This window comes from Procambarus clarkii, chromosome 86 (genome assembly GCF_040958095.1).
Source record: "Procambarus clarkii isolate CNS0578487 chromosome 86, FALCON_Pclarkii_2.0, whole genome shotgun sequence".
NCBI lineage: Eukaryota > Metazoa > Arthropoda > Malacostraca > Decapoda > Cambaridae > Procambarus > Procambarus clarkii.
This window is the reverse complement of record NC_091235.1, coordinates 15566998-15593469: the sequence shown is the minus strand read 5'-3', so window position 1 is coordinate 15593469 and position 26472 is coordinate 15566998. Positions and strand designations below refer to the sequence as shown.

At 44.1% G+C, this 26472-nt stretch overlaps 3 protein-coding genes across 12 annotated transcripts in view; 2 read left to right on the top strand and 1 right to left on the bottom strand.

The window, feature by feature from the left end:
* LOC123767486 (transmembrane protein 248) overlaps nucleotides 1-1163 on the bottom strand; it is a 46115-nt gene extending 44952 nt beyond the window's left edge. For 3 of the 4 annotated variants that reach the window (XR_011225581.1, XM_045757173.2, XM_045757189.2), the window contains exon 1: nucleotides 890-1162. The gene's annotated coding sequence lies outside the window, so the exon portion shown is untranslated. Of the gene's footprint in view, nucleotides 1-889 lie in introns of all 4 variants that reach the window. The other variant, XM_069317140.1, reaches the window with a different exon arrangement.
* LOC138358782 (uncharacterized) lies at nucleotides 1002-4467 on the top strand. The gene is made up of 2 exons (XM_069316957.1): nucleotides 1002-1036; nucleotides 3363-4467. Exons 1-2 carry the CDS (start codon nucleotides 1002-1004, stop codon nucleotides 4465-4467), a joined length of 1140 nt encoding a protein of 379 aa, XP_069173058.1.
* Nucleotides 1498-26294, top strand: LOC123767511 (AP-4 complex subunit beta-1). 7 transcript variants are annotated; one of them, XM_045757207.2, is made up of 6 exons: nucleotides 1498-1598; nucleotides 4564-4642; nucleotides 16934-17034; nucleotides 19324-19498; nucleotides 20113-20378; nucleotides 20769-26294. In XM_045757207.2, the coding sequence occupies exons 2-6, from the start codon at nucleotides 4601-4603 to the stop codon at nucleotides 21892-21894; spliced, it is 1710 nt and encodes a 569-aa protein (XP_045613163.1). In that variant the 5' UTR covers nucleotides 1498-1598; nucleotides 4564-4600; the 3' UTR covers nucleotides 21895-26294. The 7 variants fall into 7 exon arrangements, with proteins under 7 accessions (XP_045613163.1, XP_045613186.1, XP_045613179.1 ...); XM_045757230.2 differs by having other exon boundaries at nucleotides 1563-1684; XM_045757223.2 differs by lacking the exon at nucleotides 1498-1598 and adding an exon at nucleotides 1733-1752.
* The last annotated feature ends 178 nt before the right edge of the window (nucleotides 26295-26472 follow it).

The window sequence follows — 26472 nt, the reverse complement described above, 5'->3', positions numbered from 1 at the left end:
CAGTAAAGCAGATGCAAAAAATTATAGACCAATAGCTCTAACTTCACAAATAAAAAATCTTTAAGAGAGAGCTATGAAGATTACAAAAAACATGGAATCACAACATCTACATGACTCCAGGCAACACAGGTTCAGAACAAGGAAATTTAATCTAAAAAAAAAGAAATTTAAATTAGACAAATTTTAGATTAAATATTTACATGCAAGTTATCAGTAACAGTAAAGGTTCAGCAATTAATTTTCAATAACAGCACGTGATGCTTCAATACAGTAATAGCAAAACACAGATTGACATTTAGGAAGTATGGTTGGTTACATAGATAGTTTCTCTTAATACCTCTTGCTCAAACCACCTTTAAACCACCCTTTTTTTATTTTCTTCCACAAACCCAAAACCGACCAGTCAGAAAGGAAAAAAATCCACTGCTTGAAAGAAAGACGTGAAAAGGAAAAACAAGGCTAATTAAAAGTTTGCAGTCGACCATCTATGACTATCTAGTCATAATTCACCTGGTTACACTAGAAGACGGCTTGGTGTCCCAAACTCTCACGCTTTCCTACCTATTTTTTTTTTTTTTTTGGGGGGGGGGGGGCCATATCGTCTTGGGTATGAAGTAATCCTAATCCACTGTGCTTGCATCCACTGGATAAAAGGCACTGTAACTTCACACCAAAGACTGTTTGTCTATTGATTTTAAAACATACCCATCCCAATCTAGCCAAAGTTAACACCCTAATATAACAATACATACAGTAGTGACATTTAGAAAATTACCTTTGTCGAAATGGAAGTTTTAAAGTACCTCCAGTCACTAGCCACCTCACCAAATAGAAACTGGGGGGACTCAAGAGAGGTGTTGCTCCACGAGCCCTGCACATTAGTACTTACAGCTCCTGCCCTTGAAGCCGTTTGTTGAGAAGGTAAGTGATGGTGTGGCCGACGAGGAAGGGTGAAGAGAAGTGGGCGAGGAGACGATGAAGAGGCAACGAGAGTGCTGACAATGACGCAGGAAACAGCAGAACTGGCAGTTATGAAGTAGGCAACTAACGAAGAAGAAGCTGACGAGGCAGCGACGAGGAAGTGGCTGACGAGGACGGAACAAACGAAGAAGCTGCGACGTGTACAATGTTTACCTTGTCTCTTGTGTCCAAGTTCTTTCCCGCGTCTTCGACCTCGACTTCCACACGACCCAACCATAACAAATGTTTAACATTTCCAGCATACAGATATATTTGTAGAGATTACAGTACATAATGCCTTAAGAATAGCTTAATTTCCAATATAAAGATGTTACTTCACATTCCCAGGAAATAAAACCTTTCAATAGTGATAAAAAGTTTCAAAAGTAGGTCAGTAGACCAAACAAATAATAAGTGTTAACGTGGATTTATTGATTTATTTAATCTCTTTTTACTACAATATTAAACTTGCATTTTGATGCAAACTAATATAAATTATGATAAGAATTGTTCTTTTTATGTTTTTCACCAAATCACTTTGCCGATTTCGAACACTCTGTTTTGATGACGTAGAAATGACACCAGCAGTATTTTTTTTAACAAATCAGAACAAATCTCTTATTTCGTTATCGAGAAGGGTAATTTTTCGCTATCTATAGAAAAGAACTCAGTGTTAATACAAAAAACTTGATGTATTTGAAGGACTATCAACATATGTGGTGAGGTGGGGGGCCCCAATCTAAAGTTCGGCTCTGGTTGTTATGAAGTGTGACTCACCTAGTGTTCTGTGAGGTGTGGTGTGGCTCAGGGTAGCTGCGAGGTGTGGTGTGGCTCAGGGTAGCTGCGAGGTGTGGTGTGGCTCAGGGTAGCTGCGAGGTGTGGTGTGGCTCAGGGTAGCTGCGAGGTGTGGTGTGGCTCAGGGTAGCTGCGAGGTGTGGTGTGGCTCAGGGTAGCTGCGAGGTGTGGTGTGGCTCAGGGTAGCTGCGAGGTGTGGTGTGGCTCAGGGTAGCTGCGAGGTGTGGTGTGGCTCAGGGTAGCTGCGAGGTGTGGTGTGGCTCAGGGTAGCTGCGAGGTGTGGTGTGGCTCAGGGTAGCTGCGAGGTGTGGTGTGGCTCAGGGTAGCTGCGAGGTGTGGTGTGGCTCAGGGTAGCTGCGAGGTGTGGTGTGGCTCAGGGTAGCTGCGAGGTGTGGTGTGGCTCAGGGTAGCTGCGAGGTGTGGTGTGGCTCAGGGTAGCTGCGAGGTGTGGTGTGGCTCAGGGTAGCTGCGAGGTGTGGTGTGGCTCAGGGTAGCTGCGAGGTGTGGTGTGGCTCAGGGTAGCTGCGAGGTGTGGTGTGGCTCAGGGTAGCTGCGAGGTGTGGTGTGGCTCAGGGTAGCTGCGAGGTGTGGTGTGGCTCAGGGTAGCTGCGAGGTGTGGTGTGGCTCAGGGTAGCTGCGAGGTGTGGTGTGGCTCAGGGTAGCTGCGAGGTGTGGTGTGGCTCAGGGTAGCTGCGAGGTGTGGTGTGGCTCAGGGTAGCTGCGAGGTGTGGTGTGGCTCAGGGTAGCTGCGAGGTGTGGTGTGGCTCAGGGTAGCTGCGAGGTGTGGTGTGGCTCAGGGTAGCTGCGAGGTGTGGTGTGGCTCAGGGTAGCTGCGAGGTGTGGTGTGGCTCAGGGTAGCTGCGAGGTGTGGTGTGGCTCAGGGTAGCTGCGAGGTGTGGTGTGGCTCAGGGTAGCTGCGAGGTGTGGTGTGGCTCAGGGTAGCTGCGAGGTGTGGTGTGGCTCAGGGTAGCTGCGAGGTGTGGTGTGGCTCAGGGTAGCTGCGAGGTGTGGTGTGGCTCAGGGTAGCTGCGAGGTGTGGTGTGGCTCAGGGTAGCTGCGAGGTGTGGTGTGGCTCAGGGTAGCTGCGAGGTGTGGTGTGGCTCAGGGTAGCTGCGAGGTGTGGTGTGGCTCAGGGTAGCTGCGAGGTGTGGTGTGGCTCCGGGTCGCTGTCAGGTGTGGTGTGGCTCCGGGTCGCTGTCAGGTGTGGTGTGGCTCCGGGTCGCTGTCAGGTGTGTGGCTCAGGGTCGCTGTCAGGTGCGGCGTAATCTGCAGCGTGTCGTCGTCTTCTGTGAGGTTAGTCATTTTTTCATCTGTGAGGTGCAGCGTAATCCGTAATAAGTGCGGCAGAGCCACATATCTGTATGCGGCTCTAGCTCGCTGTGAGGTTTGGCTCTGGCTTGCTGTGAAGTGCAGCTCAGGATCATTGTTAGGTATGGCCGAGGATCATTGTTGGGTGTGGCATAGTGTTGTTGCAATGTTTGGCTCAGGGTCGCTGTGAGGTGTAGCTCCAGGTCAATGAGGTGCGGCTCAGAGTCATGGTGAGGTAGTCCATGGTCACTGTGAGGTGTGACTCAGCTGTTATGAGGTTTAGTTTACGGTTGTATCAGGTATGTCTCAGCCAGTTGTGGTGAAGCGTGGCTGAGAGTTGTAGTGAGGTGCAGCCCAGGGTCAAGACAAGGTGCAGCCCAGGGTCAAGACAAGGTGCTGCCCAGGGTCAAGACAAGGTGCAGCCCAGGGTCAAGACAAGGTGCAGCCCAGGGTCAAGACAAGGTGCAGCCCAGGGTCAAGACAAGGTGCAGCCCAGGGTCAAGACAAGGTGCGGCCCAGGGTCAAGACAAGGTGCGGCCCAGGGTCAAGACAAGGTGCGGCCCAGGGTCAAGACAAGGTGCGGCCCAGGGTCAAGACAAGGTGCGGCCCAGGGTCAAGACAAGGTGCGGCCCAGGGTCAAGACAAGGTGCGGCCCAGGGTCAAGACAAGGTGCGGCCCAGGGTCAAGACAAGGTGCGGCCCAGGGTCAAGACAAGGTGCGGCCCAGGGTCAAGACAAGGTGCGGCCCAGGGTCAAGACAAGGTGCGGCCCAGGGTCAAGACAAGGTGCGGCCCAGGGTCAAGACAAGGTGCGGCCCAGGGTCAAGACAAGGTGCGGCCCAGGGTCAAGACAAGGTGCGGCCCAGGGTCAAGACAAGGTGCGGCCCAGGGTCAAGACAAGGTGCGGCCCAGGGTCAAGACAAGGTGCGGCCCAGGGTCAAGACAAGGTGCGGCCCAGGGTCAAGACAAGGTGCGGCCCAGGGTCAAGACAAGGTGCGGCCCAGGGTCAAGACAAGGTGCGGCCCAGGGTCAAGACAAGGTGCGGCCCAGGGTCAAGACAAGGTGCGGCCCAGGGTCAAGACAAGGTGCGGCCCAGGGTCAAGACAAGGTGCGGCCCAGGGTCAAGACAAGGTGCGGCCCAGGGTCAAGACAAGGTGCGGCCCAGGGTCAAGACAAGGTGCAGCCCAGGGTCAAGGCAAGGTGCAGCCCAGGGTCAAGGCAAGGTGCAGCCCAGGGTCAAGACAAGGTGCTGCCCAGGGTCAAGACAAGGTGCTGCCCAGGGTCAAGACAAGGTGCTGCCCAGGGTCAAGACAAGGTGCTGCCCAGGGTCAAGACAAGGTGCTGCCCAGGGTCAAGACAAGGTGCTGCCCAGGGTCAAGACAAGGTGCTGCCCAGGGTCAAGATGAGGTGCTGTCCGGGTTCAAAATGAGGTGCTGCCCAAGATTGTGTATGTTACATCAATGTTTGCCCTTCAATTTTCTCATAATAAATTGCTATGTTAGGATTGCCTCAAAGAAGACAATGTGATTTGTTGGCAAGATGGCACCAGTCAGTCCAGATGAGAAGTTACAATTGGCAAAGGTAGGTAAACAATAGACCCAGTCATGACTTTCACTTTCAACTAAATTAATGTGTTTAACTTTCTCGATGCTGTAGTTGTACTGGAAATACTATGTATGAAATTTATTGAGGTAGGCTACAGGAGTTACAGAACAGAGGGAGGCCCATATTGTATATGTAGGTATCTGGCTATTTCTATTAGTCCAAATTTCTATATATATTTACAATGGGCTTCAGAACTGGCAGTAAGGAAGGCATGAGTGGTAATAACCATTCTGTGGCTGTGGTCACCACAGGAACCAAATGTAGTGATTGCTGAATACATAATGATGAACCCTGTCTATGTAAAACCTTACTTGTGAAAGAAAGAGAAATATCTGCTTCTTTAACAATCAAAAACAATAATGCAGTGCCTCCTTACCTTACCTTGAGGTTACCTTGAGGTGCTTCCGGGGCTTAGTGTCCCCGCGGCCCGGTCGTCGACCAGGCCTCCTGGTTGCTGGACTGATCAACCAGGCTGTTCGACGCGGCTGCTCGCAGCCTGACGTATGAGTCACAGCCTGGTTGATCAGGTATCCTTTGGAGGTGCTTATCCAGTTCTCATCATCAGCCCATCATCAGGCCTCATCAGCTTCTATCCAACATATTCAAAATTGTTTAAGTTAGGTTAGGGTTGTTTATATTTACATTTCAACTAAAAAAAATACAAGATTTACACTTTAATGATTATATTGTGTCATTGAGCCTAATGGTCATTTGTTACTATCTCTGTTCTCTGGAATACAAATTTATACACAGTATTTACACTACTTGATAAAGGTTCAGGATTTCAAAAACCATCGATAGTCATATACATAAAAACAGCCTGATTATTAGAAACCTATAAAACAGAAAAAAAAACAAGATGCTTAGAGGCAAACTGAAGGAGATAAGAAACACAGAATGATACATAAATGCACAGCTAAAGATCAGGAAAGGGCAGGTTATCCAGATTGTAGAGGGGGGGAGAAGTCAAAATCCTTTACCCAGTCAGACAGAACTACTCTACATCTATATATCTCGGTTGACAAACAGGTCCAGAACCAGAGCGGAAATGTACAGAATAGTAATGTGCTAAATACAGGAGCAATCTCTCAGCCCCAGAAATAATGCCAGAAGCTTAAATTGTTTCTACACAATGCCAGAAGCCTAGTAAATAAATTTGACTCATTATGTGCATGTGCCGAGGCTGAAAATCCCGACATCATTGGCATCGGTGAAACATGGGGCCAAGAGGACATAATAGAAGGAGAATTCTATCTCTCAGAATACCACCTACCATTCAAAAAGGACAGAACAATAAGAGCAGGTGGGGTGATACTGTATATAAAGGAGGACCTGGATGCAACCAACAATGAGGAACTGAACAACATGGGTTCTTCAGAGTCAAGAACAGACTCAGTCATACTAACTCACGATGGTAGTAAAATGACTGGGAGTACTCTACTGGGCTGACACAGCAGCGGCAGAGGAAATTGTGGATCTGCATAATGTGATTAATCGGCATCTGAAACCTAAACCCTAATAATGGGGGATTTTAACTACAAGACCATAGATTGGATCAACCTGACATCACATGCAGAATGTGAACAATTTCTCAACTTTGTGCAGGACTCCTTTCTCATACAACATGTAGTAGAGCTCACACGTGGTAACAGTATACTAGATCTTGTGCCAACTACAGAAGGGGGCATGGTTGATCAAATTCATGTGGGGGAAAAGCTAACCCTCTTGTGTGACCACCATATTTTAAGATGGACTATGAATATAGAAACCCACATAGAGGTCAAAGGTGATGAATTTCTAGATTACGAGCGAGGTGACTATCAAGGAATGAGAGAGGAACTGCAAACCATCTCTTGGAGGGAGCTGATGGGCGAACATGGCATGGAAGCATCATGGCAAAATTTCAATAGGGTCATCATGGAACTCATTCAAAAATAAGTGCCAAAAAGAAGAAAGACAAGAAAGGGAACTCGATGGTTGACACAAGTCATAAACGAGCATTGGTAACCAAGAGGAACCTCTGGAGAACATATAAATCCATATACTACTTTCACTACTTCTACAGCTCTTTTTGACCTAGATGTTATTTCCTTTTTTTTTTTTTTTTTTGCAACCAAAAATTATCAGGGACTCAGTCCGATCAACTGTGTTTTGCACCAACTTTAGGTTAGATGCCAATTCCTTTCTCACTTCCAGCCTAATGTTTGTTTTATCCTGGTTGCTGCAATGTTTGGCTTCCTTTATTGCTGCTTCAATTTTTTCCTTCTCCTTGGCCATTTGTGCATAGGTGAGTTGCATATCCTTCTTGCACTCACCTAATTGTGCTTGCAAGGGTTGAGCTCTGGCTCTTTAGCCCCGCCTCTCAACTGTCAATCAACTGATGTACAGATTCCTGAGCCTACTGGGCTCTATCATATCTACATTTGAAACAGTGTATGGAGTCAGCCTTCACCACATCACTGCCTAATGCATTCCATCTGTTAACTACTCTGACACTGAAAAAATTCTTTCTAACGTCCCTGTGGTTCATTTGGGTACTCAGTTTCCACCTGTGTCCCCTTGTTCGCGTACCACTTGTGTTAAACAGTTTATCTTTATCTACCCTGTCAATTTCTTTGAGAATTTTGTAGGTAGTTATGTCTCCCCTTACTCTTCTGTCTTCTAGTGTCGTGAGGTGCATTTCTCGCAGCCTTTCTTTGTAACTCATGCCTCTTAGTTCTGGGACTAGCCTAGTGGCATATTTCTGAACTTTTTCAAGCTTTGCCTTGTGCTTGACAAGGTATGGGCTCCATGCTGGGGCGACATACTCCAGGATTGGTCTTACATATGTGGTATACAAGGTTCTGAATGATTCCTTACACAGGTTCCTGAAGGCAGTTCTGATGTTAGCCAGCCTCACATAGGCTGCAGATGTTATTCTTTTGATGTGGGCTTCAGGAGACAGGGTTGGTGTGATATCAACCCCTAGATCCTTCTCTCTGTCCATTTCATGAAGGACTTCATCTCCCATTCTGTATCCTGTGTCTGGCCTCCTGTTTCCACTGCCTAGTTTCATTACCTTACATTTACTTGGGTTCAACTTTAGTAGCCATTTGTTGGACCATTCATGCAGTCTTTCTAGGTCATCTTGTAGTCTCATGCTGTCTTCCTCTGTCTTAATCCTCCTCATAATTTTTGCATCATCAGCAAACAATGAGAGGAATGATTCTATACCATCTGGAAGATCATTTACATATATAAGAAACAGTATGGATCCAAGTACTGAACCCTGCAGGATCCCACTGGTGACGTCTCGCCAATTTGAGACCTCACCCCACACAGTGACTCTCTGCCTTCTGTTACTCAGGTACTCCCTTATCCAATGGAGTACCTCCCCTTTCACTCCTGCCTGCATCTCCAGCTTTTGCACTAGTCTATGGTGTAGCACTGTGTCAAAGGCTTTCTGGTAATCCAAAAATATGCAGTCTGCCCATCCCTCTCTCTTGTCTGATTCTTGTTGCCTGATCGTAGAATTTGATTAATCCTGTGAGGCATGACTTGCCATCCCTGAAACCATGTTGGTGTTGTGACACAAAGTTCCTTCGCTCCAGATGTTCGACTAGCACAATTTTCTCCATTAGTTTGCATGGTATGCAAGTTAGGTAAACTGGCCTGTAGTTCAGTGCCTCCTGTCTTTCCCCCTTCTTGTATATCGGGACTATGTTTGCCGCCTTCCAAATTTCTGGCAGTTCGCCTGTTACCAGTGAGTTGTTATACACCATGGAGAGTGGCAGGCACAGTGCTTCTGCTCCTTCCTTTAGAATCCATGGCGATATTTCATCCGGGTCTATAGCCTTTGTCACATCCAACTCTAGCAAAAGCTTCCTTACATCTCCACTGGTAATCTCAAATTCCTCTAGTGGTGCCTGGTCAATTATTCCTTCTCTTATCTCTGGAACTTCTCCTTACTCTAATGTGAAGACTTCCTGAAATTTCATATTGAGTTCCTCGCACACTTCTTTGTCGTTTGTAGTGAATCTGTCTGCCCCTATCCTCAGTTTCATTACCTGTTCCTTCACTCTTGTCTTTCTCCTGATGTGGCTGTGCAGCAATTTGGGTTGGGTCTTAGCCTTGCTTGCCATGTCGTTTTCATATTGCCCTTCTGCCTCTCTTCTCACCCTGACGTATTCATTCCTGGCTCTCTGGTAACCTTCTCTGCTCTCAAGTGTCCTGTTATTTCTATACTTTCTCCATGCTCTTTTACTTTGTTGCTTAGCTAGCTTACATCTCTGATTAAACCATGGGTTTCTCATCTGCATTTCATTTTTTACCTTTTGGGGCGGGATAAACTTTTCTGCTGGCTCCTTGCACTTCTGCGTGATGTATTCCATCATGTCTTGGGCCGTCTTTCACCTTAGCTCTGATTCCCATGTTATATTCGTTAGGAATTTTCTTATCTCCTCGTAATTTCCCTTACAGAATGCTAGCCTTTTGCTTTCAGTTCCATTTCTCGAGTACTTTAGCCCTTCTTCGACCAGATACTCAAACGTCAGTACACTGATCGCTCATTCCTACTGGGGCCTCGAAATCAATTTCCCTTATGTCGGAGTCATTCAGAGTGAAGACTAGGTCGAGTCTCGCTGATTTATCGTTTCCCCTTATCCTAGTGGGTTCCCTGACATGTTGGCTTAGAAAGTTTCTTGTCGCCACTTCCACTAGTTTGGCTCTCCATGTAACCTCTCCTTCGTGCGGTTCCTTGTTCTCTCAGTCTATCCTTCCGTGATTGATGTCCCCCATGATGAGCAGATGGGATTGATTTTTACAGGCAGCAGAGGCTGCCCTCTCAATTATGTTATTAACTGCCATGTTGTTTCTGTCATACTCTTGCCTGGTCTTCTGTCATTTGGTGGAGGGTTATATATCACTGCTACTACTACTATAGATCCTCCCATGGTCATGGTGCCTGTTATGTAGTCTCTATTTATTTATTTATTTATTTTATTTATTTATTTATATACAAGAAGGTACATTGTGTTTGTGAAAATACATAGCATAGTACAGTACAGTAGTTACAATCTTGTAAAGCCACTAGTACGTGCAGCGTTTCAGGCAGGTCCTTAATCTAACAGATAATTTTAAGTAGGTAAATTCTAGCAGAAGTAATAAAATGATAAATACATTGCAAGAAAAAAAATGAGATGAGAGAGATTAGTAAGTATATTAAAGCACATTGGTATATTAAAGCTCTGATTGACTACATTGACAGCTTGATTGGTAATTTAATCAAGATTAATAGACACCATACAGCAGATTGACAGCACATATAAGAAGACAGCAATGACCACAATGGTAAAGATGTTCGGATTGGGTACATAAAGATTGGGAGATTGGGTAGCAATAGATACAGTGCAATTTTAAAGCAAAAGGTAAAAAACTACGAAGATGAAATTATGTACTTTTTAGTATTGTTTTTGAATGACGCAAAAGTTGGACAGCTTTTCAATTCAATAGGGAGTGAGTTCCATAGACTGGTTCCCTTTATTTGCATAGAGTGTTTACACAGGGAGGAGGGAGGGAATAGGGGGGTGGGGGAGAAGGGAGGGCATAGGGTGGCGGAGGAGTGTAGGGGCTGGGGCAGGTAAGGCTTCTATTGGGTGGGAGATGGGTGTGATCCTCCTCCTGCTGGGGCTGTTGAATTGCCTGTGGAGGGTTCCCCACTCCCTTCTGGGATCGTAGGGTTCTGGATTGTGGTTCCCTGATTCCTTTCCCACTCCTTGTGCTCCTTCCTTGCTGCTGCTGCCCTCTGTCTCTCCTCCCTGGTTATATCCCTCTGCAGAAATACCTTTTTGAACTTCAGTACATTGAGTAGGCTGCTCTTCTTTGCTAAAATTTCCTCTTTTGTGTCCTCGCTTTTGAAAACCACTTTCATCAATCGATCTTTGTCCTTGTTGTACCGACCAAGCCTGCACTGTTCTATTCCCTGCGTAACTTCCTCCATCTGTGCTGACAAAAGCTGTTTCTCCTGTTGGATTTCTTTACCTAACCCATTGTCATTTATGTTTAAATTTGCTTTAACTTCTTCGAAAGCTATTTTTAAGTTTATTTTCTTCCATGGCTTTAAAATTTATTTCCAATTGATTCTTGTCCTTGCACAAGTCTTTCATTAAACCCTCAAGACATAAAACTTTGCTATACAAATAGTCATTACTTTCTTTCAATTTACTGATTGTTTCTGCATGAGAGTTCACTATAGTATCTAATTTTGCCAACTTGTTGTGTAGACTGCTTATATCAAGGCTTTCTTCATTGAATCCCCCTCTGTGTAGTTTTTCCTCTTGCCGGTGGCCATCTTGAATGTTCTTGTTTTTTCTCATCCAATTTTTTCCACTTCCCTTAGCACATTCTTGTTATCTCACCTATTTTTCAAAAGCACTATACCTTTATGTTCCCTGGGACACCAATCACAATCATCAACCTGTACTACAATACTGTACTTAGGATTGTTGAAATATGCTGGAGCTCCTCTGATGCAAGTGTTGACACTAGGGGTGTCACCTTTTGAGTATGTGTGTGTGTGTGTGTGTGTGTATTCACCTAGTTGTGCTTGCGGGGGTTGAGCTCTACTCTTTCGGCCCGCCTCTCAACTGTCAACCAACTGTTTCTACTAGTACTTTTTTTTCTCACACCACACACACACACACACACACACACACACACACACACACACACACACACACACACACACCAGGAAGCAGCCCATGACAGCTGACTAACTCCCAGGTACCTATTTACTGGTAGGTAACAGGGGCATAGGGTGAAAGAAACTCTGCCCATCGTTTCTGTGGTCCCGGGATCGAACCCGGGACCACAGGATCACGTGTCCAGCGTGCTGTCCGCTCGGCCACCGGTGTGTAATTACCTAGTGTAGTTACAGGATGAGAGCTGAGCTCGTGGTGTCCCGTCTTCCCAGCACTCTTTGTCATATAACGCTTTGAAACTACTGATGGTCTTGGCCTCCACCACCTTCTCACCTAACTTGTTCCAACCGTCTACCACTCTGTTTGCGAAACTGAATTTTCTTATATGAGGCATCTGTGTTTAGCTAGTTTAAATCTATGACCTCTTGTTCTTGAAGTTCCAGGTCTCAGGAAATCTTCCCTATCGATTTTATCAATTCCTATTACTATTTTGTACGTAGTGATCATATCACCTCTTTTTCTTCTGTCTTCTAGTTTTGGCTAATGCTTCTAACCTCTCCTCATAGCTCTTGCCCTTCAGTTCTGGGAGCCACTTAGTAGCATGTCTTTTTTCTATTATTGATAAAATAACACAGTTTTTTACTGTTTGTAATGCTGGGCTGGAAGTTTCCAAGAAAGTAAATTATATTTTATGTGTATAAAGTTTATGGCATAACTATTTCATTTCCGCTTCACTCGACTACTCACGTCAGGTACTTTTGCCTCGGAGAGAGTTGCTTAGTTCTATCTAAGCTTTAATTGAATTCAGTCTAACATAATACTTTTAAAGTATAATTAATTGTAAACGAAAAGAATTAAGAATTCGGGAGAAATAATATTAATGTCGCCAACGTTGGCTGACGTGTGTGTGTGTGTGTGTGTGTGTGTGTGTGTGTGTGTGTGTGTGTGTGTGTGTGTGTACTCACCTAATTGTACTCACCTAATTGTGCTTGCGGGGGTTGAGCTCTGGCTCTTTGGTCCCGCCTCTCAACCGTCAATCAACTGGTGTACAGATTCCTGAGCCTATTGGGCTCTATCATATCTACATTTGAAACTGTGTATGGAGTCAGCCTCCACCACATCACTTCCTAATGCATTCCATTTACTAACTACTCTGACACTGAAAAAGTTCTTTCTAACGTCTCTGTGGCTCATTTGGGTACTCAGCTTCCACCTGTGTCCCCTTGTTCGCGTCCCACCAGTGTTGAATAGTTCATCCTTGTTTACCCGGTCGATTCCCCTGAGGATTTTGTAGGTTGTGATCATGTCCCCCCTTACTCTTCTGTCTTCCAGTGTCGTGAGGTGCATTTCCCGCAGCCTTTCCTCATAACTCATGCCTCTTAGTTCTGGGACTAGTCTAGTAGCATACCTTTGGACTTTTTCCAGCTTCGTCTTGTGCTTGACAAGGTACGGGCTCCATGCTGGGGCCGCATACTCCAGGATTGGTCTTACATATGTGGTGTACAAGATTCTGAATGATTCCTTACACAGGTTCCTGAACGCCGTTCTGATGTTAGCCAGCCTCGCATATGCCGCAGACGTTATTCTCTTTATGTGGGCTTCAGGAGACAGGTTTGGTGTGATATCAACTCCTAGATCTTTCTCTCTGTCTGTTTCATTAAGTACTTCATCTCCTATTCTGTATCCTGTGCCTGGCCTCCTGTTTCCACTTCCTAGTTTCATTACTTTGCATTTACTCGGGTTGAACTTCAACAGCCATTTGTTGGACCATTCACTCAGTCTATCCAGGTCATCTTGTAGCCTCCTACTATCATCCTCTGTTTCAATCCTCCTCATAATTTTTGCATCGTCGGCAAACATTGAGAGGAACGAATCTATACCCTCTGGGAGATCATTTACATATACCAGAAACAGTATAGGTCCAAGGACTGACCCCTGCGGGACTCCACTTGTGACGTCTCGCCAATCTGAGACCTCACCCCTCACACAGACTCGTTGTCTCCTGTTGCTTAGGTATTCCTCTATCCACCGGAGTACCTTCCCTCTCACTCCAGCCTGCATCTCCAACTTTCGCACTAGCCTCTTGTGTGGCACTGTATCAAAGGCTTTCTGACAATCCAAAAATATGCAGTCTGCCCACCCTTCTCTTTCTTGCCTTATTTTTGTTGCCTGGTCGTAGAATTCAAGTAACCCTGTGAGGCAGGACCTGCCATCCCTGAACCCATGTTGATGCTGTGTTACAAAGTTCCTTCGCTCCAGATGCTCCACTAGTTTTTTTCGCACAATCTTCTCCATCAGCTTGCATGGTATGCAGGTTAGGGACACTGGCCTGTAGTTCAGTGCCTCCTGTCTATCCCCTTTCTTGTATATCGGAACTACGTTAGCTGCTTTCCAAATATCTGGCAGTTCCCCTGTTGCCAGTGATTTGTTATACACTATGGATAGTGGTAGGCTCAGTTCTCTTGCTCCTTCCTTTAGAACCCAAGGGGAGATTCCATCTGGGCCTATAGCCTTTGTCACGTCCAACTCTAGTAAACACTTCCTTACTTCCCCACTGGTAATCTCAAACTCTTCCAGTGGTTCCTGGTTAGTTATTCCCTCACTTACCTCTGGAATTTCTCCTTGTTCTAAGGTGAAGACCTCCTGGAATTTCTTATTCAATTCCTCACACACTTCCTTGTCATTTGTAGTGAATCCTTCCGCCCCTATCCTTAATCTCATAACCTGTTCCTTTACTGTTGTTTTTCTCCTAATGTGGCTATGCAACAATTTAGGCTGAGTCTTTGCCTTGCTTGCGATGTCATTTTCGTATTGTCTTTCTGCCTCTCTTCTCATCCTGACATATTCATTCCTGGCATTCTGGTATCTTTCTCTGCTCTCCAGTGTCCTGTTATTCCTATAGTTTCTCCATGCCCTTTTACTTTGCTGCTTAGCTAGCCTACATCTTTGATTAAACCATGGGTTTCTCATCTTCATTTCTCTGTTTTCCTTTTGGACTGGGACAAACTTGTTCGCTGCGTCCTTGCACTTCTGCGTGATGTAATCCATCATATCTTGGGCCGTCTTTCCCCTGAGCTCTGTTTCCCATGCTATATCTGTTAGGAATTTTCTTATCCCTTCATAGTTTCCCTTTCGGTATGCTAACCTTTTGGTTTCGGTATCCCTCCTCGAGTTCAATAACCCTTCTTCAATCAAGTACTCAAACACCAGTACACTGTGGTCGCTCATTCCTACTGGGTCCTCAAAACCGATTTCTCTTATGTCGGAGTCGTTCAGAGTGAAGACTAGGTCGAGTCTCGCTGGTTCGTCATTGCCTCTCATCCTTGTGGGTTCTCCGACATGCTGGGTTAAAAAGTTGCTTGTCACCACCTCCAATAGTTTGGCTCTCCACGTATCCTCGCCTCCATGCGGTTCCTTGTTCTCCCAGTCAATCTTTCCGTGATTGAAGTCGCCCATGATGAGCAGGTGGGATCTATTTCTACAGGCAGCAGAGGCTGCCCTCTCAATTATAGTGTTAACTGCCTTGTTGTTGTTTTCATACTCTTGACTGGGTCTCCTGTCATTTGGTGGAGGGTTGTATATTACTGCTACTACTATTCTTGGTCCTCCCATTGTTATGGTGCCTGCTATGTAGTCTCTGAACTCCTCACAGCCCGGGATGGCCATCTCCTTAAAACTCCATTCCCTTCTCATGAGTAGGGCCACTCCGCCTCCTCCTCTACCTTCCCTCTCTTTCCTTATTACTGTATACTCCTGGGGAAACACGGCATTCGTTATGATTCCAGAGAGTTTTGTTTCAGTGAGTCCGATTACATCTGGGTTAACTTCTTGTGCTCTTTCCCTTAGTTCACTTGTCTTGCTTGTGATCCCATCTATGTTCGAGTACATCACCCTGAAACTGACTCTCTTCTGCTTCTTTTCTGGGGGGGGACCTTTGGGATCTGGGGTGAGTGGGAGCTGGGGGGACCTGGCACGGGGGGATTGGTGGAGGAGGGAGGGCTTGGGGTGGTGGGGGAGAGGGGGAGGGTACAGGGGGTGGATAAGAGGGGGAGGGTACAGGGGGTGGATAAGAGGGGGAGGGTACAGGGGGTGGGTAAGAGAGGGAGGGTTGGGGAAGCATGGGGGGAGGAGAGGCTGTGGGGGATAGGGGAGATGGGGGGGCTTGGGGGGAGAGAAAAGGGTGGAGGGCTTGGGGGGCGTGGGGGAAAAGGGAGGGCTGAGGTGGGTGAAGAAGAGGGGAGGGTTTAGGGGAGTGGGGGAGAGGGGAAGACTTAGGTGGGGTGGGGGAGAGTGGGGGGCTTAGGGGGGAGGGGGGAAAGGGAGGGCATGGGGGTGGGAGAGACGGGAAGGCATGTGGGAGAAGGGAGGGCATGGGGGATGGGGGGGAAGGGAGGTCCTGGGGAGAGGGGTGAGGGGGAGAAGGGGGGTGAGTGGGGGGAGGGGGGTGGGTGGGGGGAGGGTGCCCTAGGTGGGTACTTAGTGGGGGGCTGACAGGGGATGGGGCAGGTTGGGTGTCTGTTGGGTAGAATTTGGGGGTGGTGCCCCAATCCCTGTGGCTGTTGCACTGTTTGAGGAGGGTTCTCCACTTCGCTCTGGGATTGTAGGGTTCTGGGTTGTGGTACTCTGATTTCCTTCTCTCTCCCTGCGCTCCTTCCTCGCGTCTGCTGTCCGTATTCTCTCTTCCCTTGTCATATCCCTCTGCAGGAATATTTTCTTGAACTTCTCTACACCTTTTAGACAACACTTCCTTGCTAGCAGTTCCTCTTTCGCGATTTCGCTCATGAAAACCACCTTTATCATTCGGTCTCTGTCCTTGTTGTACTTTCCAAGCCTGAAAACCTTTTCAACATTTCGCTCAGCTCCCTCCATCCTTACCTCTTTAAGGATCTCTTTAATCATGTTTTTGTCCTTGTCTCTCCGCTCCTTTGGTCTGGTCCCTGTTTGTTCTTTAATGCCTGCTACTACTATTGCTCTATTTCTCTCTATCAGCCGGCTAGTACATCTAGCTGCTTCCTGAGAGGAAGCCACTTCCATGGCAACTTCCTTAACCGCAGACCTAGCTTCAGGGCTCTTTTTAAGCATTTCAGCAAATGAGATCTGGGTTGTGGTGGTCCCCTCCACAGTAGCATTCCCATCTCCCTGGGGTACGGTTTGTGCCTGGTATTGTGGAAGAGTCTCCTTTAGGTATCTTATCTCCTCCTTTGCTGCCCTTAAAGCATCTTGCAGGTTGGCTACTGTCTCCCTCATTACCCTCAGTCCTTCACTGAATTCATTCTGCATTTGCTGGAGTACTTCCTTCATCCAGGCTTCCTGTTCCATCCCATCCTCTGCGTTTGTTCCAGTTGTGAATGTCCTGCGTTTGGCAGTCAGAGTTCGTCTCCCTTCCATGATTTCCCTATGAGTGTGTGTGTGTGTGTGTGTGTGTGTGTGTATGAGCTAACTTGGATAAAGAGACAGAGGTGGATGAAATTTAATGCAGCAGTCAGGTCCTAGTTTGGTCCCATTTGTATATGGAACCAATCAATCATGTCCTGTAATGTAATATTACTGTACAGTACTGAAATTTAATTCTGAATTGGCATCATTTCAGATGGTGGAAGGCACTGACTTGCCAACCAGTGATATTGTTCAGCTACTGGCATCCCACGACACTTTGGCCAAAAAATTAACTTGCTACCACATTACTAATAAGTAAGTAATTTAGTAGCAGTCATATTTCTTTGCTTTGTACTACTATATAGAGCTAATTATCTATAAGAGATGGAAAGTGTAATAAGATAATCATTATCATCACTTCCATTCTCAATCTATTTTCATGGGATGGGTAAGCAACAGTTTTAAAAAATTAAGAGAAATGCAATGAAAATTGGGTTATTACATCTGAGGAGAAGTGTAATAAGATACAGTGGTGCCTCTGTTTACGAATTTAATCCGTTCCCAGAGACAGGTCGTAACTCGAAACACATTTTCCCATAAGAAATAATGTAAATTGAAATAATCCGTTCCACACTCCCAAAAATATTAACTTCAAAATGCATTTCATACATAATACTATAGTACAAAATATGCGTGTAGGTACAAGTTATAGCTTACCTTTATTGATGACTCTTGTTGGCATCTGGAAGATGGTGAGGAGGCAGGGGGTGGGTGGGGGGAGAGGTGTTACTGTTTGGAAGGGGAGTCCCCTTCCATTATAACATCAGGCAGTGATGACTTCTCTGAGGGTGGTGTCTCTCCTACATTTTGCCTACATACCATTAGGACCTGGTTGTAATTACCTAAGTGTAACTAGGTAATTTAATCTAATTAGAAATTAGATTAAATTACGTAATCTAATCAGGTAGTCTACCTGGGGGTAGAGACTACCCCCAGGTTGTGACTCACTGCTTGTGTTTCTCACTAAGAACCTTTCCATAGAGACTTGTGTTTCCCTACATTTTAACATTTGTCTGTAGTGAGGCATCACATTGTCATTGAAAAGGTTAAAGCAACGGCCTACTGCAGCTTGATTTGGGCAAGTCATTTCAACAATACTTTGCATTTCTTCCCATACTGCATGCCACTTCTTAAGCATTGAGGAAGGGACATTCTGTACTGCCTCCTCCTGCCATGAAGAAATTTTCTCAGCTGCCTCTTGTTGCTGCCCTTTGTGAAGGGCTAGAGTACTTCGGTGGTCAGTTCTTCGCTGTGTTCCTTCACCAACTCTTCCGCATCAGCACCATCCAACTTCAAGCCCAATTGCCAGCCCAAAGAAACAATTTCCTCAACAAGAGGCACTTAAGGTTCAGGCTGAAATCCCTCAAATCTCATCCTGCAATACATTCAGGCCACAATTTGTGTTTTCTTAAGCTAAACAGTCAGTGGTAAGCCACTGACTTTCTTGGGACCCATGGCGTGATATATAATTATTACTTTCATGTTCAAAAAACAAAAAGCACAAAACAATGAAATTCTTTGCAAAGAATTCAAGTGCAATCGTCATTAAAGTGGGCTGTCCGGTAAACTGAAGCGGGGTCACCCGTGCCACCAGGAACCGCGCACTTCTTCAACCCGTATGTTTATCAACAAAGTCGCAAATCGAGGTAAAGGTCATAAGTCAAGTCAAATTTTTTGACAAAATTGGGGTCATAACTAAAAAAAAATTTGTAATTTGTAAGTCGAGGTTCCACTGTAATGAGGATATGAAGAGGTTAGTGCAGATAACTGCAGAAAGGAGTTTTAATGTCTACTCTTATGTACAGAGGTGAGGTGCTAGTGTGGCATGAGCACGATAAATTAGGTGATAGAGCAGTAGGAAAGGTACTCTGAGAATAATGTGTAGTTTTAGGAGAGTGGATCAAATAAAGAATTAAAATATCATGAAAAGATAACGATTGAAAGTATTGGTAAATTGCAAGATTAAAGAGAGTGTACAGTACTGAACTGTTTTTGTAATGTTGATGAACAAGTGAAGTGATTATTTTCAAGTGAATTTGAGGGTAGGAGGAGGAGAGGAAGGATAGATGATGTGTAGATATGGTGAAGGTGTAAGGAAGTGGAAAAGAGTCACCAGGAATGGTAGGTACAGTAACATGTCCAGGTAGCAGTGCATACAGTGTGTGTTAGATACATGTTTGCAAATGACACTTAATGAGGAGCATTACACATCCAGTTCGATGAAGAGATGGTGTGCTTCCATGGATAATGTGCTCTATATTATGTGAGCTGATTCTTTCTTTCCCATTCTTCAGCATATCAATTTACTCTATATTATTTGGTTCAAAGTATTAGACATATTACAAAATTATTGCCAGTTTACTAATGCTGCCTTTCTTTAAAGGTCTATTTTGCTTATTTAATGTTTTCAAACATTTATAATTGCCAGAATTTCTTCAAAATCCATACCTAGGTCAAGTATTAGAATGTAGAACTAAAAAGTTATCATTTAATTGTTCATTACAGTAGCACATTTTACACTTTTTAATATAACATTATTTTCAGATGTAGCACCAATTCTGACCTAGCCCTTTTGACTGCCAACCTGCTATTGAGAGATGCCAGTGATGCCAATCCTAGTGTACGAAGTGCCAGTATTTCTGCCCTGGCAGCTCTGCCAGGGCTAGAGGAGAGTTCTGTCCGTGCAGTTACCTCAGCGCTCTCTGACCAATCAGCAGTTGTATGTACCGTATAGAATTTCATTATTTCCCATTAACTACGTGCATTATCAACTTGACATCCATAATGAAATATGACTTTTTACCCATTGCATTCATTACCTAGAGTTTAAAATGTTAAGAAAAATTTTTTTTTGTCTCCACACAATGGAAGTGTTTTAGTGTCGGGAAATGCTAACTGCTTCAACTTTATGTGGATTCTTTTCCACCAGTTTGGTATAAGTTTGACTGTGATTGTACTTTCAAGCACATCTTCAACTTATAATATCCTGAAATTATTCTGCTACATACTGTACTGTGTTTAAAATTTACTTTCTTTTATATCTGCAACTAATTGTTTGGCAAAAATTAAGCTAACTAAATTCTCAAGCCACATAAAATAGGTGTTGGTATGGAGAAGGATATTATGTAATTGCAATGAAATTTGCATTAGGAATCAACAGTAAAAAATATGGCTTAAAATATGTATTTTAACAGCATAAGTTTTCCATAGTAGGACAATCATTCACAAGTACTGCTTATTCTTCCTGATGAAGCTGAAACAGAGGATCTGAAGTAATGGCAGATATTTAGGATGAGCTCATATTGACAACTGATGCTTTAATTTAACCCACAGGTGCGTCGAGCAGGTGCAGTGGCCTGTGTTAGACTGTATTCTCATGCTTCCCAGTCTGTACTTTACTGTGGTTTAGTGGATTCGCTCTATGAGGGATTACGAGACTCGGACCCCATTGTCATTACCAATTGCATTCTTGCCCTTGATCACATCCTGCAAAAGGAGGGTGGAGTGGTGGTCAATAAGAATATCGCACACTACCTCTTGGGAAGAATCATGCAGTTCTCAGAATGTAATGCTGTTTATGTGCTCACACTCCTTCTCAGGTTGGTCTGTGTATCATTGTTTTAAGTTTATATCCACATTTTAACTCTACTTTTATCTTTTTCTATAAATCAGGACTTAGAGAAATTACAGACTGTTATGCAATATCAAATGTAATATTACTATTAAATTTAGGACGATACAGACTACTGCATTTTCTTAAATATAATAGATATAATAGTAATATCATATTGCCTGAGCTGGTACATTTTGTTAATGCATATGAACAAGCAATTTGTATGTATTCAAGGCATTCTGACGTTTATCATATGTAGATATTTCTGAGTACAGTACAGGGCAACTGTCATTGAATACTGAAAGTTCATTAATACAATACAGGTATATTAAGTTTATTTTAGAAAATACTTAAACATAAATCTTTATTTTTCCAGGTACGCACCTAAATCTGAGGAGGAGCTAATTCTACTCTTAAATGGTTTGGATGAACTTTTTCTCTCCAAGGCCTCGGCAGTTCTTATAGCTACTGTAAAATTATTTCTTCACTGGACACAAGATCATCCTCATCTGAAGAAAGATATGCTTGAAATGATACAACCTTCTGTGTGTAAGATACTCAGCCAAAATGTTCCTGAGATTTCTTATTTCATGTTGGAGTTCCTTAGTACTCTGGGAGATATACAAAAAATATTTAGCTCCCATTACAAATACTTTTTAGTGCGAGCAAAAGATCCGGGCTATTTGAAGACTCGGAAGCTTGAAGTGCTTCCGCTTGTAAGCACAGAATGTAATGTTTGTTGCCTTATAGAGGAGGTAAAGCCATATTGTAGTGATTATCAAAGTTTTCGAAGTGCAGTTACATGTTTGGGAGCATTGGCCCAAGTTAGTCCTGCTGCTTGTGAACTGTGTGTATCAATACTGATAACATTATTGGATGCACCAACAGAAAGAGTAGTTATAGCTGCTTTAGAATGTCTTCTGAAGGTTTTTAATTCTCTACCAATGGAAAATAAGTCTGTTTGCATTTCCAAAGAACTTGCATTATCATCACAATTATCTGTAGGAGATGCTGACACACTTGAGCATACTGATGAGTCTGTGCCTCTTCCATCCACATCTACAGACACCCCTAAATCTGAAACATCAAAACCCCTGCCAGAATTACCACAAGACCTCACAAAAGCTGTAACTAGAGCCTTGTCTAGAGGCACTGTTCAAGAAATGGCTCCCTCCTTAGTCCTTCGTGTTCTTGGCAGATTAGCTCTATATTTGGACTCTGCCCCAGATATTCTTCAACGTATGTCATCACTGTCATCTTCATCTAAAGCCATCCATGCTGATTTAGTTACGGCTGCTGTCCGAATATTCTTGTCTCGACCCGCACAGTCTCAACTCTTATTAGCAGCTATTCTTTCCAAAGCTCTTAAGACTCCTGGCGAGCCTGCTTCTCGTGCTGCTTTAGTTTATTCAGCACTTCTTGAGGGTCCTGCTAATGCAGCTCTCCTCCTTGGGGCTGATATTCACCATGTAGCACTGAACACACATGATTGTGAAGGGTAGTCTGTTTATGAATAATTTATGAACTTTTATTTCTCGAAGGACAGTTACTAACAGTCTCTTGATCTTGTCTGTAATGTAACCAAGTTAATTAATATGCATTGTAAATGGAAACTTTACATTTAAAACCGACACATTTATTATTTTACTTGAATTTTCTTGGGGGGGGGGGATATCCCTTGTGGCTCTCTGAAGCTATACGTTGAGATGGTTCCTATCTATCAGGTTGCCTCAACCGTGGAGTTCTTAGGCCTACCAGGGGCCAGAGCCTGAACCTGACCCCCCCTAACAGAGGCACAGGGAGTGGTGACATTTCCCCCACCTCACTCGTATTGGCATCCTTGGTAATATTTAGCACCCTCTGATTATTCTGCACATTTGATGGTGCTTGTTACGAACCCGGATTCAACGTCCGAGCCTGGAGCAGTGACAAACACGCCATCTGTGGGTCAGCTCCCGAAACCCCCGCCAAACGAACGACGACACCTAGTGAGGACAGCGTGTACTGGCCTCGAGGACCAGTTTCCCGTCTGGTTCAGCGCTCAACACCGCCGCTCCTGACCTCTGGTGAGGTGGTGCTCCGACGACAGCGCCATCTACGGAGTGGATACGTCAGGTGTTAGTATCTGAGCCTGTGAGTGTGATGTATTAGTGTCCCAGTTATTGATGACGTGTCTGCTTACAGAGCCGACCTGGGACCACTGTGTTGAAGGTGAAGTCAGTCTACCCGAGGCAGCCAGTCTCCATACAGTGAAGTTTGCTGCAGCTGTCGTGACGTCGTCCCCCCGGAAGAACACTGTGGTGTGTTAAGCCTGCCAGTGGAGTGGCAGTGGAAGGATTTACCCGGGACCGACGGTCGGAGACGATAATCCACTGGGGTATTGAGGACAGGAGGGTGATTGGTGATATCACACGAGACTCCTGTCTAGGGCGTACCCCTTATATCGTTCGTGGAGTGGCCGTACCAGCCTTGGTGGCTCAGTACCTGCCAGCAGACCTGCTGGACGTGTGGTTGACGGCCTCCACGACGGTGCCCCCAGTGGACCTGTGTTGTGGCTGACCTGTGGCCAGGGTAGGCTCGGCGTTCTCCGAGGACACGTCTTGAGGCCACGAAGAAAGCACCAAGGAATCGGCACCGAAAGTGGTGTGGCACCAGAGTCTTCAGCAGAAGACTACAGTGAATAATCCCCTTGCAAAGTGTTAATACCCCTCCCCCTGTGTACTCCTTTTATATAATATTTATTTATTGGTGGTGGTCAATATATTATATTAAGTTCTTACCTTTTTTTCCCTACTCCCTTTAAGTTACTTGCGTCACGGATCGCATCCCTTGATAGCCTCTACTGGCTTGGGGCCGGATATATATCTTCCTCTAACTACATCAGAGTAAGAACCCCGTTGCGTCCCGAGAGGGCCGTAACAGTGCTACATAGCCTTCCCGGTTTGGTGCCTTCTTTTGATAATTACTTACTTCCCCACTTCACTAGGGAAGGCATCCAAAAAGTAAAAAGCCAAAAGAAACCACTGCTAGGTTCAAAAGAGACTGTGGGGTGGACGGTAGAGTGATGGTCTCGGTTCGTGCAGGACGACGTTCAATCTCCGACCAGCCAAGTGATTGGGCACCATTCCTTCCTCCCGTTCCATTCCAAATGCTTATTCTGACCCCTTCCAAGTGCTACATAGTCACAGTAGCTTGGCGCTTTCCCTGATAATTCTTTCCCCTCAAAAAAGACTAGACTCAAAACCTGCCTAATGAACTCCTCCTAATGAACTAATGAACATAAACAGACGATTGAATCTCTCGAAACTAGTGTGAGCTCGTTCAAGCTGCCTTTCCCACTTAGTTGGGGGAAAGGGGCTTCTCACGTTCCATGGTATGAGTAGTCAGTTCTTACACTTATGTGGTTGGGAGTCTCCTGACTCCTGTAGTGGGGGGAGTCTCCTCTCTTGTGGGCTCCTCTATTTCAGCTAAGTGTACTCTCTCTCTTACATTTTGCAGCCATACCATTAGGACCTGGTTGTGGCTCACTGCATTCTTGTCTTACTAAGAATCTGTCTATACACACTTTTTTCCCTTGTTTTAATACTTGTCTGTAGTGAGACATCACATTGTCTCACTATGAATGATCTATTGTTTTTTCTCTATCATCATCCTCACAACTATTTTCTTAAGTTGAACATTACCACTGACCTTCTTGGAACCCATAGTATGATATATAATAAAAACTTATGTTCAGAAACCAAAATAGCACAAAAAAAACAATGAAATTCTTCACAAAGAATTCAAGCGCAATCATCACTAGGCGGGAGACACTGGTAAACTGAAGCGCCACGCTCGCAGTGGACCTGTACATGTATTAACAAACTCCGAAAACCGAGGCCAACAACGAGTAACGAATAAAAAAATTTGAAGAAATTGAGTTCGAGTACTGAAAAATACAAAAACGGGTATACGAAAACCGAGGTTCCACTGTATTAGGTGAAAGGAAACATGCCCTAAGTCCTCTATTCATCTAGCAGTAAACATGCACCTTGGAGTTAAGCAACTGTTGTGGGCTGCATCCTAGGGAAGGTCAGTCGTTGATCTAAGGGGGGACATTGATATGCCTAACTGATGTGAAAGATACAAGGGTTGTAAGAGGAAGGTTTATAGTCTGATTTTTATTTAAAAGTGTGCAAAGTTATGGTAAGTGGGAGGTGGCTTTTCCTACGAGAGAGTCTGAATGTAAGAATGTTGGACACCGAAAATAAAAATGTGATGTAATAAATGTAACAAAGGTTGTGAGAAAAATTATTGATTAGGGATGAAAAAAAAAAGATAAGTGATGAGTAGTTTAGAAGATGAGTGAAGACTTTGTAAAAAATACTTTGTAAGGTTGTCATGGTTGAGGAAAGGTGTAAGTAAATTGTGAAGGATGTTGAGGGGACTTTATTGACAGATATGCATGAGGATACCATTACTTGGAGAGGGTTCCAGGAGTTCTACTCTCCAATCCTGGCGGCCAATGGCCAGGCTGGACTTTGTTCAACAGATAATGGGTGGAGTGAATATTTTAGTCTTATTGGTTACAAATGGTAAAAAAAAGGCAATAATAACATGTTTTGGAATGAGCAAAGGCATTACAAGAAGACCAGTAAAAAATGAAAGATGGATACCACAGAAATCAGAGATGCTATCAGTAGATTAAAGAAGAGAAAGGCTCCTGGTATAGATGGAACAACTGTATGTTAAGGTATGGAGGAACTGTGCTGGACATAATGTTGGATATAGTATGTCAGATGGTTGCAGGAGGAAGAGTTGCTACAGGAACAAGATAACAAGAAAGAATGCGAGTGCAAACAATGGATACTGTTTTTTTTTTGTTTTTTTGTTTGTTTTTTTTTGTAGAAAAGCATCTAAGTGTGTGCAATAGATATAGCAATGGTAAGGCATATGAGAAATCTGTTTTGAGGGGGAAAGGGATGAAGGAATGAAATATTAAATGATGCAGTGGGTAAAGTGCAGTACACTTAGGTAATAGGGCTATGCAAGTAGAATACCTGAGCACCATTTAATGAGAAGGGAATATTAGGGTGAAATAAGGGGATCATATTGTAGAGTGAGAGAATCGGTATTTTGGATGGGGAGTACAGAACAATGTATGAAAGAAAGGGAGGGGGAATGGGCAAAAGTGTGTGAAAGATTTTTGGAGTGATAGAACTCTTGGGAGAAGCTGCTGCAATGGCCACACTATTTTTGGACATTCCCAGGAAGGAATAAGGCATCAGCATTATGTATACACTTTCTTAGCTCTTACTCTCGGGCGCTTACATGTTGTGTATCTCCTCATGTACTGTATGGTCATTTGTTACTTGCACAGCAGCATCTTCCCACAGATATTGTGTTTCTTGTGCTAAGAGGAAGAGGTTATGCACAAGATTCATTATGCTGATTATTTTCTATTCCACAACTAGTTTGCAGAAATTATTCTACTGTATTTATTTCCTGACAACAATCTCCATCTATAAGAAGTATCCGGACAGAGTTCTTGGAGAGTAGGCAAGTTTGTCTTTGTTGTGGATTGTTCTATTTAAAAACTGAGTTTGCAAATTTATTTACATGCAGGTGCATGCTTCATGTAACTGCATTTTATATTGATTCACGTGTAAATTGAGACGTATGATTTTTTAAATTACAGTATTTTAAAAAATAATATGAAAAGAAAGATTTACTTCATTCTATGTAACAGCCAGAGAACATAATGAATATTTATTAAAAATACAGTGTACTGTATGTGTGTCATATGCCATCATTGTAATACTGTATACTGTATATTTTCAGGTTAACATTTACATTGATTTTATAATTGTTGTAAATAAGCATTATAATTAAGAAGCAAGTTTTAATAAAAAATCAGTAACTATTTTTCATTTTTATTTTAAAAGAAATGCCCCAAATTTCAAAATTGTATTTAAGTGATGGTAATTATTACTGTACATAAGAGAAGTGTGTATAAAAGTTTTTCAATCTGGCACTTCAACAGAAGTTGAAACCATTGGACTTGGCAAAATTATATATAAATAATAAATAAATATGTTTAT

Coding starts and splice junctions, on each gene's coding strand:
- LOC138358782 (XM_069316957.1), top strand. CDS start 1,002: ATGACGCAGGAAACAGCAGAACTGGCAGTTATGAA. Junction 1,037..3,362: donor GCAGAACTGGCAGTTATGAA/GTAGGCAACTAA, acceptor CGGTTGTATCAG/GTATGTCTCAGCCAGTTGTG.
- LOC123767511 (XM_045757207.2), top strand. CDS start 4,601: ATGGCACCAGTCAGTCCAGATGAGAAGTTACAATTGGCAAAG. Junction 19,499..20,112: donor TCTCTGACCAATCAGCAGTT/GTATGTACCGTA, acceptor TTTAACCCACAG/GTGCGTCGAGCAGGTGCAGT. Junction 20,379..20,768: donor GTGCTCACACTCCTTCTCAG/GTTGGTCTGTGT, acceptor TTATTTTTCCAG/GTACGCACCTAAATCTGAGG.